The sequence below is a fragment of the Vombatus ursinus genome, unplaced genomic scaffold, assembly GCF_900497805.2.
Source record: "Vombatus ursinus unplaced genomic scaffold, bare-nosed wombat genome assembly UNPS02010193.1, whole genome shotgun sequence".
Lineage (NCBI taxonomy): Eukaryota > Metazoa > Chordata > Mammalia > Diprotodontia > Vombatidae > Vombatus > Vombatus ursinus.
In genome coordinates this window covers 520,833-537,379 of record NW_020949971.1, presented here as the reverse complement: position 1 = coordinate 537,379, position 16,547 = coordinate 520,833, and the positions used below count along the sequence as shown (strand labels likewise).

Here is a 16,547-nt window from a genome sequence, read left to right as displayed (position 1 = left end):
ACATATCCTAATACATAGGCACTTGTTTTGTTTCTCCTTTTTTTTCTTTCTCCTAATGCAAAAATAAACAGGAGACTCAGTAAATAATTTGCATATATGGCACTTTTCCCTCTGTCTTCTATTTCCTCACAATATATGCCTAGTAATGGTATGGGTGGGTCAAACAGTAGAGTCTAGTGACTTTTATAGTATAAGTACAAATTGTTTTCCTGAATGGTTGAACTAATTGACAGCTCTACCAAAATTGCATTAGTATATTTTGCATAGTCCTCCAAGTTGAATCATTTTTATCTGTGCTGATGGTTCTAAAATGAAAGTTTGGCATTAGATTAAAATGTGTTTGTCTAAGTATTTGTGACTTGGAATATTTTGTTGTATATTTGTGGAAAGTGTATAATTCTTCCTTTGCACATTTCCTGCTCATATGATTTGATAAGTGTGATATTGCCAAGAAGTGTCAGAGTTAGGATTGCAACACAAGTGTCTCTGGCTCTGAGGCTAGCTATTTATCCATTACGCCATGCCAGCTCTCTGTAGTAGAGACCAGACTTCTTAATACTGAAACATTCCACCAGACATAGCAGAAGGCACTTATACTGCCTGCAAAATGACAGCTAGCTCCTCTACAAAGTCACATTCTGCCATCTACATTCTACAGGGGATATGTTTATCCCTGTAGCCATAAAGAAAGGAGAGGATTTGTTGCCACGATTAGCTATGAATGACTCGGAGGTTATCAGGATGTCACTAATTATATTGGTCTGGAATCTGGTTAACCCTCCTCCCACCAGGCTTAGGAATCTTCCTCCTCTGTCTCACCCTCTAAATTGTTACCATCATCAGCCTTAATATCATCACATCTTTACCAACAGACTATCAATACTCTGCATGTGAATAGCTCAATAATTTGTGACTCCTTAACATGGCGGCATGTTACATCAGGACTTCTGAATTCATTTTTGGAGTACATTACACCCAGCGGAGATTTTCACAATTCTGCATTCAGGGGGAAAAAGTTAAGTGATCACTTCCCTGACCAGTGGAGGGTGATAATGCATGCCTTTCAGTGAACACAAATTGCTTAATGCAAGAAGTGATTCAGAGATAATCAATGACTGATGGAAAATTAAAGTGACCTCTCCATTTCTATGTCCTCTGTACCTTTCTTGTTCTTTTAAAGAAATACAGAAGGAAATGTATTTCTTACCACTATGTCTCAGATTCTATTATTTCAACTATAACATCCTATTTTCTAACACTAGTATGTATGTAACCACCATGCCTCATATGCCTCCTGACCCTGCTTCTATGGGGACCCTCCTCCCATTAATGAGTTCTCAGAAGCTTCGCTTTGGGGAATGGCCCTCGATGAACCATCGCTCAGTCTCTGAATCTACCTGCCATGTCCCTACCTGTGTACCTCCACACATATATTTTTTAGCTCTTCCCTTATCTGCTGCTTTTCTTCATCAGGATGTAAACTCCTTGAGATCAGAGACTGTTTTTTTTTTCTTTTCCTCAGCCCTTAGTACACTGTCTGGCACATATAAACCACTTAATGTTTGCTGACTGAATGCTAGTATGTGCACACACAAGGCAGTGATTCTGGAAATGTCCAAACATATATTAAAGGCCCTCAGTATAGCTCAAGCCATGAAACCATCTTAGATCACATCTTTGAATATCCACCACCCCACTGTTTCCCCAAAGTGGCAATTATTATTTGGTATTTCAGTTTTCAACAGGTGAGATAATGAAAAGTATGGCACTTAATTGTACATTTTGATGTGCTATGCCTGAGTAACTTAACAGTCCTTTTCAGGGTCAAAAATAAGCTGGAAAATGGAAAAGATACTTGACTCTCCTCCAAATCTCCAGTGGATAAGTAACTGTACAATCTTAGGAGAAAGACAGGGAGCTGGAAGGGACCATGGGGGCCATTGAATCCAACCCCCGCATTTTTAGAGGAGACAATTAAGACCCAAATAGGTAACACGCCCTGCCCAATTTACAGAGATAATATGTAGCAGAGATTTTATTTGAATCCAGGACCTCTGACTAAATGAATGACCTTTCCCATTATATTTTATTACCTCCTCTGTGGAAGAAGAGAAAATGTAGAATTACTCATTCCAGTATTCTGCAAAGGAGCAGAAATGTGTTGGTGTTCAGTTCTGTAAAATGGGCATGGATGGAGGCACTTGCACCACCTGCCTACCCCTCTGGACAGTATTGGGGAAAGCCATTTGAAAATTGTAAGTGTCACAGAAATGTGAATTGCTGTTATCATTTGCAACTCATTATTATTTTTCTATATCTCATGCTTCTTATATTTTTAAGTTGACATAAAAATTGTCCTGGAAGAAGCCAATGCCCAGTTATTAATCTTTTCTATTAGATGTTTTAAAGACCATTGTGTAGGTAGACAAGAAGTAACTGATTTCTGTAACTCAATAATAGCATTGGGTCATAAGCTTATCTTCTGTAGGCTCATAGAAAGCACTGATAGGATGCCTTCAGCAGTAGAAAGGAGGGATGATGCACACCTCCTCCTGATCCCACAAAGTTCCTTCTGTTTCATTTCTAGATTTTGAAAGCTATGTAGTTAGAGGATACTAAGGCATTTGGTATGGACACTTCTATTAAAAAACATTTTCCTCCTTTTTATGGAACCACTCTTATGTCTGGGTAATTCTAAGAAATGATTTTGCCTGTGATAATAATCTGGTTCTAGCATGGTTTATTTGTAGTATGATGATTGGTGTCCCATTAATTTGTGAAAGATATTAAGCTTCTGGTTGTTGTCCTTCATTCTCTGAGAGGACCAAAATGACATCACTATGTCAGGGTCAATGCACAGTGTGCCTAACTGTGGCTGATCTGACCAATATGAATTCAGAAGGCTCTGCCAGGTCAGGCACAAATAGTCCATGTGAACATTTGGAAGGGAGATGTCTCTAAATCTTCACATCTCAAGTTTCTTTTGAGTTACTGCAATTCTGCTTTGCTTATAGAGCACAGATCTTTCTTTCATGAAGGCATGTTGTGCTGGGTGGTCCTGTGCCAGTGTCTCCCATGTCTCACAATTGATTCTAGAGTTCTTCAGAGGGACCTTGAGAGTGTCCTTGTATTGCTTCTTCTGACCTCCATGTGCACATTTGCCTTGTGTGAGTTCTCTGTAAAATAATCTATTAGGCAAATCTATGTTCAGCATTCCAACAATATGTCCATCCCATCAGAGTTACACTCTATGCAGTGGAGTTTGAATGCTCAGCAGTTAGCTTAAGAAAAGACCTCAGTGTTGGGTTCTTTATCATGCCAGGTGATCTTCAGAATATTTCTAAGATAATTCAAATGGAAGTGATTCAATCTTCTGGCACGTGCTGGTAGACTGTCCAGGTTTCACAGGCATACAGCAATGATATCAGCTCAACAGTTTGGTAGGCAACCTAAAGACTCTTCTCTCCCACACTTTTCTTCAGAGTGTCCCAAACACTGAGCTAGCTCTGGCAATGTGTGCACCAACCTCATCATCTTTGAGTATTAAGCTACTAGTTTATCACTCTAGCCACCAAGATATGCCTTAGTAGGTCAGTTAACCAGTCAGTAAATAAATGTTTGTTAAGCACCTACTGTGTGCCAGACACTGTGCTAAGAGCTGAACATATACATACAAAAAAAAAAAAAAGAAAGACAGTCCCTGCCCTCAGGGAGCTTGCAGCCTAATGGGGTAGACAGAACATGAAATGAAGCTGCAGGGAGTAGAGGGGGGGAGTTGGAGAAGGCATCCAACTGAGGGATATGGTGAAGAAGCCAGTGAAAGAAGTCCCAAAGTAGTACAGCCAGGTGAAAAAGGAAGAGAAGTTTGAGCTGAGCTGTCTTCTTAAACAGAGATTTGTAGTTCATGGCTCTACCCTCCAATCAGAGAAGCAGAGTCATGAGGTAGAGTATCAAGGCTGCTGAGATCTTACAGGATGAGGTTATCCCAATAATGAGCTTCCTGGGGTATGGTGGAAAAGTCAGTCAAAGAAGCCCCAGGCAAGAAATAAGGAAGTGATTGGTAGGCAATAATTGTTTGTAGCCAGGAGGGATGGGTTGCCCATTTTCTACCATTGTTTTGCATAACATGCATTGTTCAATAAATCCAATTTCCTTTAAGATAAGTCATTTTCAATGTCCAATAGAGATGAGCTGGTCCTGACTTGTCATCATAAATGCTTCTCTTTCTATAAACACACCCCCATGATCTAGCCATTTGTTTAGCTATCTTTTGTCAACATATTGTTCGTGTGAATATCTCTCATGAAAGGCCTTTTCATTCTATGCTAGGATCTCAGCTGTTGCATAGGTTCCATCCCAAGTGTAAATGCCTTTGGCCACATCTGAGAAATCCAATGGAATATACCCTTGGTCATTCTTTACCATTGCTCTGTGAAATGATGCCTGCTAGTTTCAAAAGAATTTCTGCAAGTATTAAATGTGTTTATCTTGTGCTCTGAGAATTGACTTCAATCTTCTTCCTCATTTGGGGTAAAGAAGTGTTCATCTTTCCATAAATCCCTTAGGGTAATGAACCCTATGTTTTGTTAATATGGCATGGATTTTAGTTAGGATACTTACTAAATTTGTTATGATCCATTTTGAGCTTCTGAAAGTGCATGCTAAGAATTATATTCAGGGATTGTTCATTTCTTTAAATTTGTTTTTCCATTAAACTTTTATGTCAGTATTCCAGTAGGTCTCACACCTGCAAATTTTCAAAGCCACAGCTTTCTCCTTGAGAGTTTTATGTTCAGTGTCCTGTCTAGAGGAGAAAAAGGCATAGTAAGTATCACTGCCTTTAATTGACTTCCAAAGGCCAAGTACCCATAACATGTGAAAGTTAACAGCCAAAACCAAGAGCATGCCCTTACGCAATGACCTGATCATTCAAATTGCTTTTATTTACTTTAATTGATACATGCACTCTCTGTTATTTTATTTCATTTACTTCTCCCCTCAATAGCTTAATAAAGGGAGGGAAAGGGGCTGTACTATGATTCCCATACAATATAAAGTAAATCAGCTAAGACCCCTGAGATCTATGATCAGGAATACCTAACACTCTATCTCAGTCAAACTTCCCAAAATTATATTGCTACCTGATCCCCCAACCCAACAAATGATAATCATGAATGGGAGAGCTGAGGGTGAATGGTGCAGACAGCTGAACAAGTCAGGCAAACCCAGTAGCTCTGAGAATCAATAGTTGGGAGCTGGACTCTGCCCAGCCTGGTCTCTGGTGAGCTTGTGATCTGTCTCCTCTGAAACCAGGCAAGCTGGAAGATTAATGTTTTCTTCTTAGGTCTTGGCTCATTACCAGAAAGGACATTGCCGGTTCCTCTCTCCTAGAGTTCAAAGTCAGTCTCTACTAAAGGACTAGGAATTGTGTGTGATGATTAGAAGTAGCAGCTTAGGTCAGAGTGCACTATTTTTTTAAGGGAAAATTAAGGAGACCACATCTTTTTTGCTTGTGTAATTGGTAGACAAGGTTATTTGAATCAATATACCAATATATTGACATCCTCATACAGGGATATTCATAATAAACAGATCTGGATATTCTGACCAATTCAAACAGTCATTGGGTCTAGATAACTAGGCATACTGGTCACATGCATCTAGTTATCAGACCTAAACACTCATGTTGTTTACATATGCATGTGCTTAGAGTGTGCATATTCATTACAAATTCAAAATGGAATCACTCAAGACAAGAGTATTCTAATCTCTTCCAATTTGATATCAGGATTCAAGATCAAAGCCCTCAGTCTTTACCTTTCCTTGGTGTCCATGAAGAATTTTACCCTTACTGAATCCAAATGACATTCTAGTATCATTGGAGAAAAATTTCACAAGATGGAGAAGCTGTTGAATTTTTTTTGGTGGAGCCATATAAATTAATATCATCCATGTATATCAGGCAGTAAAATGTATTGGTATGACTCCATATTTGCCTTGCAATCCATATCCAGTTTTGTTTAGGGGAGTTGATTTTGGGTTTGAGACTAAAGAGAACCATGATGAGGCTTAACTGTTCCTAAGAAATACTCTATTTTATTACAATTGTTACTGACATTGTTGTGTGGATGGCATGGTCTAAAGAGAGAAGATTTCCATGTGGATACCACATGCTGTTGTTTTCTCACCATACTGGATCATTTTTATATATGGGTAGTAAATGAATGTCATGAGTCTAAAGCTGAGTCAAAAGTTTTTCAATAATCTATAAAAGCAAAAATAGTATGACCCTTTTTAGTGGTTTGCTCAATAATTACCAAATTGATAAGAAGCTACTTCCCACACCCCTGGGACTTTCCACATGTTCCTTTTTTATTGTTCTTTTCTTTTTTGTACACTTTTCTTGTTTTATTATTATTGTTTTTAGAATGACAAACTGTGACTGCTGCATATAAAGTCATCCTGCCTCTTGTCCCTCCTCCATTCAGCCACCAAAGTCAATGTCCTAAACCATGGTGCTAATCATGGCACCCCTCTTGCTGCCAATTCCTCCAAGATCAAGTACAGAAGGCTCTAGTTGGCATTCAAATCTCCTCTCACCCTTCTTCTTTTCTTGTCCTTTTATACTTTAATTCCCAATCCATATTTGTTGATCCAGTGACACTGGCCTCCTGGCTGTTCCACAAACAGCATCTCTCATCATGCCTGGAATGCTCTCTACTCTGACCACTGACCTCTTTAGTACCAATTAAAATTCCATTTTCTACAGGGAACCTTGTTTTCTATTTGTCGTCTGTACAATTTATTTGTACATATTTGTTTGCACATTATCTCTCCCATTCGATTGTAAACTTCTTCAGGGCAGCGAATGTTTTTTGCCTCTTCTTGTATCCCTAGAAGTGCATAATGGGTATTTACTAAATGTTTACCTGATCAGTGGCCCCTCTTCTGGATATCATTCTGTATGCTTCTTTTGTTTTCTGCTTTTTATTAGGCAATGTGGCATTCACATCTTCAGTCAGTCATGGCAAAACAAAGACCACATGCTATAGTCTCAATCACTTCTGCATTGTTAAAGTTAATATTTTGCTATATTGTTGTTATTCAGTCATTTCAGTCATGACCAACTCTTCATGACCCCATTTGGTGTTTTCTTGGTGAAGATAGTTGGAGTGGTTTGCCATTTCCTTCTCCACTTCACTTTATGGATGAGGAACTGAGGCAGAGTTAAGTTATTTTCCCAGGGTCACACATCTAGTAAGCATCTGAGGCCAGATTTGAATTCAGATCTTCCTGACTCCAGGCCCAGCAGAGCTGTATCCACTGTGCCACTTAGCTGCCCATGTTGGAGGGTGGGGGGTTTTGTGGGAAGATGGTAGAATCAGGGAGGAAATTACCTAGCTGTCCCAAATTTCCCTCCAAATAACCTAAACCAATGCCTCAAATTGAATTTTAGAGTGGCAGAAATAATAAAAAGTTGGGGTAAATCAGCCATCCAGCCTAAGACATTATGAAAGACATGACCTACCAGGATGGTGGTTTGACAGGGAATGAAGTGCAGATCCTACATCAAGAGAAAAAAACAGCAAGTCTAGGGGGAAATTGTGTTGGAGGCTTTGGGAATTTTCACCCCACAGAGGGTGGGGGGTTAGGTGGGAGGGGGGTAGATTATGGGGACCAGATACAGATGTAGTCCTGGGCTGTGGCTGCCAGCAAGGAGCTGGTACAACCCAGTAAGTGTGGTCACAAAGGGGAAGGAACCCTGCCTAGGTTTCTGGGACTCATTATGGTCACTTGCAGGATAGTGGAGTCCCTGGTTTCAGTTCCAGGGCAGAGGGGTGAACCGATACTTTTGGCTATGGGAGAATGGAAGATGAAGGCTGGTGGAACATTTCCAGACTGCATAGAGTGAGAGTGTTTGTGGAGGCAACAGGCAAGGAGTGTTGGGGGAGCTGTTGCAGGTTAGGTGTAGATAAAAGTACCTGAGGTTATTCATAAACCAAGACATAAGCCAGAAGAGCAGTGACCACAGCAGGCCTTGGATCACAACACATTTGAAGCATCAAAAAGTCAAAGCCCCCAGATAGAGCTCTGAAAAGAACAACACAAAAAACCTGAAGCCTAAGACATTATCTCACATCCCCCAGAGCAGAGCCCAACCCTAACACAAAGTTAATAATCAAGAAATGCATAAGAGATACAAGATTAGAAGTCAGCAGAGAAGTTGAAGCAAGAGAGGTAGATCTGTGAATCATCATCAAAGAGATGGTAATCAAATACATTGAAGCTGATGTAAAGTACTAGAGATGAAGAAGAGAAGAGGACTCAGGATAGAACCCTGTAGGACACTTATGATAAGAAAGTGTGGTCTGGAAGATCACACAAAGATCAAGCAAAGGAGACAGAGAAGAAGTGGTCAGAGAGGGAGGGGGAGAACCAGAAGAGAGGGTGTCCTGAAAACCTAGAGAGAAGAGAGCATCAAGGAGAGAGTGATGGACCATGTCAAAGGCTGCAGAGAGGTCAAGAGAATGAGAATAGAGAAAAGGCCATCAGATATGACAACTAAGAGATCATTAGTAACTTTGGAGAGAGCAGTATCTGTGGAATGATGCAGTTGGAGGCTGGGTTGTTAGGGAGTAAGAGAAGAGAGGAAGAAGGGCATCATTGTAAATGGCCTTTTCAAGGACTTCACTACAAAGGTCAGGAGAGAAATAGGATGACCCCAAGTCTTCTTGACATCAAATTCAACACTCTGTCTAATCAATCATGTGGCCTGTGACCAGTTCAGCATGAGCTACTTCAAAGCTTCAAACTGCAACTGCCATTTCAGTTTAGGATAGTGAATGTCTCTCAGCCCTATGCTGGCACATGCAGCAACTTCCTGGTGACCAGAACTCTGTTGGCCCAGGACTGATCTCAAGCCTGCCAGGCAGGGCAAAAGGATTCCTTGAGTTTATATCAGCCAATACTGGGGACATACAAGGTTACTCACCAAGTTTTTATAAGCTTGTTCCTATCCATCCATCACTCTCCGAGAAACTTGTGGGATTTATGAAAAAAATGAGATTTCTTGCCCTGCTTCTTTGGGTTCCCTTCCATCATGTGAGCACAAACAGGGGGCAATTAGATGCTTTAGCAGTATCAATGTAGGTCTTAACAAATCTGGGCTGATAACCACTAAATGTTAGGAAAACCCTCAGATTTTGTGGATCTGGCCAAGACAGGAGTGTTTCCCCTTCCTGGGGACAGGGTTCACACCTTATTGAGATGTAATGTGACCCACATACTTAGCAGAAGCTCTGCCAACCTGGGACAGTGCCTGGGACATAGTAAGCCATTAATAAATGCTTGTTGACTGGTTACCTAACTAATCTATCAATTTAAAGCTTCAGGTCATTTTCCTCTGGTCAATCTACCTACTTGGGGCAGTTAGGTGGCATAGTGAATAGAGTGCCAGACCTTTAGTCAAAAAGACCTGAGATAAAATCTGTTTTGGATGCTTAACTGTTTGTGTGACCCTGAGCAAGTCACTTATCTTCTGTTTACCTCAGTTTCTTCATCTGTAAAATGGGGATAATAATAGTATCCACCTCTCAGTGTTGTGGTAAGCATCAAAGGAATTAATATTTATAAAATACTTTGCCAACTTTAAAGTGCTTTATAAATGAAAGTCATTATTATTATTCTCTGTCAGTCATTGGAAAGTAGTAGGTGCCCCTGAGATACCTTGGTGCATACATTCAAACTGGCAAAATCTAACAGAATGGATGGAAGCAGTCTGCTCTTTACGTTCCTTTGACGTAGGAATCTCATGATACACATTGCATAAGTACAATGCTAGGAACCACTGGCTGCCTGACAGAGAATCCTTGACCTATTGCCATGGTCTACTTTGGGTCTTCTATTCAAAGTCTAGTAGTCTACACATATCTGTATCTTTCCATTTATTTTCTGTATTATTCAGATGCCCTGTTTTCTAGCCTTCAAAAGGCAAGAAAGAAGCCTTGAGTCTACGACCAAACTCTTTATAATAAGTTGAGTACCAAAGGAGAGCTTCTGATCCCCAACAATCCAAACCAACCAGTTCATCCCCAATCACTGAAAACCTTCTTTCATGGAGGACCTACCTCCTCCATATGCAGAGGCAAGCAAAGCACTAAACAAAGGTGTTATAACCCCTTTCCCACCTCCGCATCACCTCATTGACCCTGGATGTACTAAATCCACCTCAAGTCATTTTCTTTGGTATTTAAGGACAAACCAAAGTTAAAGATAGTGAACCATTGTCTCATATCTAATGGCCTCTGAATCTGACCAGAAATTATGATACCGAAATAAAAGATGGATTAAAATTATCATTGAAAGACATCATCAAGATCCAGCTGAGCCTTTTCTCAATCCTGCTATATAATAGTTGTCCCATTTTATTCACTAATGGCAGTTATCCATTTCTGCATAGTTTGCCTTCAAGAAAATAATTGAATTCATGGTCCATTTATTCATCAAGTGTACTCTTATCTTACTTTCTCAAACTATTTTGTTATTCAGCATTAAATTAATTAACTTGGAGGCAGAAGGATCTAAGAAAAGAGTCAGAGTCCCATAACTTGGATTTAAATGATGATTTTGACATATCAAATCTTCAATGGAAAAAAGAATCTGTCATTCTTTCCATTAAAAATTCCCAAACTTTGATCTTTGTTCTCTTCAAAGCTCTGTAGCATTTCATTAGGAGTTGAAGATTTGGGCTCCTGATTTCATCGTGGAGTCTGAGCATTTAGTAGTCTATTACCAACATCTTCAAGAAAGATGTCTCTACCCACAAAGTGGAATTAAGTTGATTTGAGTTAATGGTATAGAGGAGAATACTTAATAGGAACATTTTAAAGTGAGTTTTTATTGATATTTTTTGTTTTTCTATATTACCATGATTTCCCCTATTATCCTTCTCCTTCACCTGCCCAGAGAGCCATTACATATAAAAGGAGAGGAGAGAAAAAATCAGCATAACTAATGAATATATCAAAAAAAATCTGTAAATACATGAAATGTAGCTCACTCGTAGACTTCTTCCCTCTTCAAGGGGCCATGGTGGGAGTGTCTTCTCAGATTTCTTCTTTGGAGTTGTGCTTGTTCTTTGGAATTTTGTAACATTTATCTTTAATTTTTTGGTGGTTGTTCTCTCCATTTACATTGTTGTGGTTACTGTGTATGTTACTTTCTTCAGTCTATTTACTTCACTCTTCATGAATTCATGTAGATCTTTGCATGCTTCCCTATATTTATCACATTCATAATTTCTTGTGGCATGGTAATGTCCCATTTTATTCGTGTAACTCATTTTGTTTAGCCCCCCCTAATTAATGGGTATCAATTTTATTTTAAATTCTTTGATATCACAAAAAGTGCTGCTATAAACATATTGATGTATATAGAGACTTTCTTTTAATGGATGGCTTCCTTAGATAAGCATATTAATGGAATCTCCATTCAAAAATGTGTGGGACATTTTATTCACTTTATTTGTATAACTCCAGGTTGCTTTCCAAAATTATTCTAGTGATTCACAACTCCATCAATAATACACTAGTGTGACTGTCTTTCCACAAACTGTCCAATTAATTTGGAACATTCTTATACATAGTTATGAATAGTTTGTAATTCTTTTGAAAACTCTTCATTCATAACACTGTTCATAGCTGTTATCTATTCCAAAATGGAATTTATATGTATACATACACACATGTGTATATATAGTGGGTATGCATATATGTGCATGTGTGTATTGTATATATATGTACATATATACATATGTGTGTGTTTCATGTGGGTCATGTTGGGGATCTGTTTCTAAGACATTCCTTCACTGGGTGTGAGCAGCCTATTTCCACTGCCTGTTTAGTAGGAACAGGTTGCATCTTTGATACAGATTTTTTCCCCATTTGGCTGCTCTCCTTCTTATACTAGATACATTAATTTAATTTGTGCAGAAACATTTCCATTTCATGGAATCAAATGTATTTTTTAATCAGTGAACTGTGCCCAAAGCTCACCAGTAAGCAGAGTCCAAACCATCCGCAATATCCTTGACCCTAATGACTTCCAGTTAACATCATAGCTACCAGCATTTATATTGTGTACCACCACTGCCACCTCACCTAGCCTGTATGTTAGATGACTCTCAACCCCATACATCTTCAGAGTGAATGCTCATCAAAATATGACCTTTGTTTGTATGTTTGTTTTTACTACTTTGCTTCTTCCTCAATGGTAGCCGTAAGTAACGTGTTATTTGAAATGAGTAGATTCCTTCCAGCCCCCATCATCTACCCACTCGGTGGCACCAAGGCACATATATTAGTCTGCAGCTTCACTTATCAAGGCTAGAAGGCACTGGGTGAGATTGTCTATCTCTGTTCTTCATTTGTGGAAGAACACCCAAATCAGTTTTCTGTAGTTGTGATAAGATAGGATGAGATCAGAGATTCCCTATTATCCACAAGATGGGGGATCAATTGGTGAAAACACACCACGGATCTAGATATCTATACATATCATTATCTTTTAAAGGCAAAGAATAATAAACACATCAACCCCCAGAAATCTGAATTTCCCTTTGCCTATTCTCTACAATAACACCTATCTGTCATTCTCTTTTTTTTCTGTTCTTCCTCTTACTTTACCTTATCCTGCCTCTAAGAGGCAGCTAGGTGCTCAGAGTGCTAGACTTGAGTCAGCAAGTCCTGAGTTCAAATGTGACCTCAGAAATTTTCTGAGATGTGAGCCTGGGCAAGTCACTTAACCTCTGCCTTAGTTTCCTCAAATACAAAATGAGGAAAATAACATCACCTACTTCCCAAGATTGGTGCCATGATCAAATAAGGTAACATTTGTAAAGCATTTAACAATGCCTGTCACATAGTAGGCACTTAATAAATGCTTGATTCCTTCCTTGTTTCTTCTGCTCCTCTTCCTCCTTCTTCTATTCTCTTCATTTGTTTTTTTTTCTTTTCCTGTGGTAGTGCTTTTTAAAATGATCTCTTTGGAAGATTCCGATTTTACACATATATTTTATGAGGTTTGATTGTCACTAATAACACACCTGCTTTCAACAACAATGCAGTCATTCCTCTCGTGTTACTTGATTCTTGCAGGCACAGAAGGAGCGGTGTTTGGACACTCTGTGGAAACACCTCATATCAGAGCAGAACCTTCCCAAGACCTCAAGTAAGTTTTGGTTCCTGCATGATCAGGGATTTCTTTCCTTGAGCTTTGTTACAAGGTGGAGTGCTGCTACCTGAAACACAATCTATGCCCCCAGGAACCAAGGGACATCTTCAGAAGGGAACATGGAGTTGTACACAGAGTACACATTGCTGGCTATTTTGTTCAATTTTAACATTTTTGAGCATTCTTTTACTTTTTTGTTGGTGTATGTTGTTTACTTTTTTCTAGTGTTTCTGCATAAGCCAAGGAAAGAAGGTTGAAGGATGGAGGAATTTGGAGAAAGGGAAAAGACATCTAGATTAAAGCAACTCCTAGGTATAGATGTTGTACAATAATCAATATTTGGCCTTAGCATGATATTGCAGCAAGCCATCCATCATCTCAAAACCCCAAGTCTCAAGGGGAAGTCATCTGGAATTATGAAAATGCTCTTGAACCCGGGACAGGTCCTAGTTGTTGCTTTGACTGAGGCTGTGGTGTTTTCTATAAGGCGGTCCCTACAAACAAGCATGTACAAAAGTGTCCTTCCTAGCCTTCTGTTGAATATTCATCATTGACACCCTTGAGGCTATTACAATTGGCCACATGGAGATCCTTTACCCACCACATTACATTACCCACCACAACCTGACTCCTTGGGCCACTTAATTTCCCAAAAGTCATAGGCCCTGCTCTTTTCCTCCCATCCACACCTGGGCCTTATGCCTGGTGCATACACAGTGAAGGGCAGAATGCACATATTGATCAACTAATTCAATGGGTTGCCCATTCAATGACACATTAATCTGGCCCATGTGCATTTTTTGGCTCATCTGTTATTGCCTGTGGAATTGTTGGCTTCTTCACTTTAGAGTGAAACATGGCCTTCCTATTTTGGGACATAATGAAATCCACAATGTGTCATTAACAAAGAAGAGCAGGAAGAGGGTCACATCATCTATCAGAAATCCTGCTACCATTTATTTCAATTGAATTCAGCAATTTAGACTTTTATTAAGTGTGTGCTAGAGACTGGACAAGTCACTAGTCATCTTTTATTGCCCAGAGAGTTAGTGTGAGCCCAGTGGAGAGAAAGCTAGTCTCCAAGTCAGGAAGTTCTGGGTTCAAATCCTGCCTTTGACACACAGTGTCCGTGTGACCCTGAACAAGTCACTTCATCATTGCTTTCCTCCACATCTCTCATGTGTTACTTAGCAGATGCTGATCTGCTGTGACAGATGGGTAGTTCTCACCTGGGGGCTGCCCATATTCATAAAAACACAGGTTTGGAAGGCACTGCAAAACCAGCTAAGACTCAGGATTTGAACTGATGTCTAATTTGTTTCTGTATTTTAAAATTGTACATGAATTCTTTCCAGATTAGGACAGGTAGTGAGTAACAAAAACAAAAACAAAATGCTGTCCCTGTCCTCAAGGAGCTTACATTTTCCTGGGTTAAGAGAGTACATCCATAGAGTGGGAAAGAATGCTGGCGAGGAGGGAAAGCAGGAAAAGTCTCCCATGGAATGTGCAAGTGAAGGATTTCGGGAAATCTCACTTGGCATTTTTTGTGTTTGCATTTTATATTGATGTAACTTTCAATTTGCTCTCTGGTGGCATTGCCATGGAGACTTGGGACTTGGAATGTAACAATAGCAACTGAAGAGATGTTTTTACCCCAAGTTTCCAAATACCTATGAATTGAGCTTGAAGTTAACTAAGGACCATTGGGAGAGACAAAGAGGTTGACGGTCCATTTTGCAAACCATGCAAAATAGTATGGTTGATAGAGAAAGCAGTCAGGATGATGAAGTTTCCTGATTCTGGGACTCCCAGGAGTAAGGAGTTATCCCCTCAAGTGTGGGGAACCTGCAGCCTCAAGTTCACATGTAGCCCTCTAGGTCCTCAAGTGTGGCACTTTAACTAAATTGAAACTTTCATGGTTTGTTTAAACCCAAACTTCACAAGCCTTGAGGCTACAGGTTCCCCACCCCTAGCCTAGATCTATGGATGGAGGGGGTGAGTAGAGTACATCACCAGCACAAGTGGACAAAGCGATGTGTTTTATAGCTAATGAGACAAAACTGAAGGCCCAGCATCCTCCTATCCATGGACAGCAGGGGAATGGCTCTCTGGTAACTGTCCAAACTATTCACATCTTGTTTCCCCTCCCTCCTACAGGGGAGGGTGTTTTAGAGAGAGTAAAAGGGAGAGGACTGCATTCTCTTCCCTATCCCCATGGCTAAGCCAACCAGAGGAACAATATCTGAACGTAGTCATCTACATACATATTGATAGAGAATGCCCTAAAGCAAAAGAACCCAAAGAAAGACCTAAGCTGGATGGGGAGCTGGCCCTGGTCTGACTGCAACTAGCCACCAAGCTTAGAGATGCCTGGTAGAGGGGCAAGTCTAGCACCAAGCCTAGACCCTGCCAGGCCTCTGTAAGTTAGGCTGCTCCTGATCCCGAGTCCTGTATTATACTGTACCAGCTTACAGATGAGCAGCTAGGCATTTGGTTGATCTATGTGCCTGTTGCCTCCCCACCCACCATCAAAAGTTAGAGCTTCAAGAGCAGGAGTTGTTCTCATTGTTGCCTTTGTAACCCCAGTGACTGACACATAGTAGGAACCTGATGAATGGACACTGAAATCATTTGACCTAATGGTTATCTTTAAGTATATGCAGGGCTCTTTCTTCAAAAACACTTAGTTAGTTTTACTCAAATTTGACCCAAAGGTCAGTACTAGATGGAAGTCCCAAAGAAACAGATCTAGGCTTAATGCAAAGAAAAATTTCCCAGGAATCATCATTATTGAAAAGTGGAATGGATGGGAAGGTACCCACCTACTTCTTTTCTCCAGGAAACAGGAAAAACATCTTCAGTTTATTTGAATGATCTTCATATGGCATGGGGCAAGGCCCTTCACCATTCTGATTTCCCTCCCTTGGAATCACTCCATATTATCAATATCCCAGGCATCTGCCTTCCTCCTTCCCTCTTTTTTGGAGGGCTTCGAGTAAAAGCCAGATGAGACTTGGTGAGTTGTCTGACATTCAGCTCTCAATTGGACTCAATGTCCCTGAATTCAGCCCCTTTCAAATGTGAGATTGTCTGATTCTCTGAAAAACAAAGGAGAGTGGATTGGTTCATAACTGGGAAACAGCACAGCACCCTCAACAATCTCCAGGTGCTCCCTACCTCCCCAGTCCATCTTTTCACAGTGATATTCTCCTAGTGATTTCGTACCATCATGGAGCACTATGATCTCAGAAGGCTTCCTACCACAAATAACCCTTCAAAAGACTATCACAGACAATCCGTGGCAATCACTAGGCTGC

At 40.1% G+C, this 16,547-nt stretch overlaps 1 protein-coding gene across 1 annotated transcript in view; it reads left to right on the top strand.

The window, feature by feature from the left end:
• SGCZ (sarcoglycan zeta) overlaps positions 1–16,547 on the top strand; it is a 115,456-nt gene that overhangs the window by 90,932 nt on the left and 7,977 nt on the right. The window contains exon 5 of the mRNA XM_027853757.1: positions 13,155–13,227. Within this exon, the coding sequence (XP_027709558.1) occupies positions 13,155–13,227 (73 nt within the window). The remainder of the gene's footprint in view (positions 1–13,154; positions 13,228–16,547) is intronic.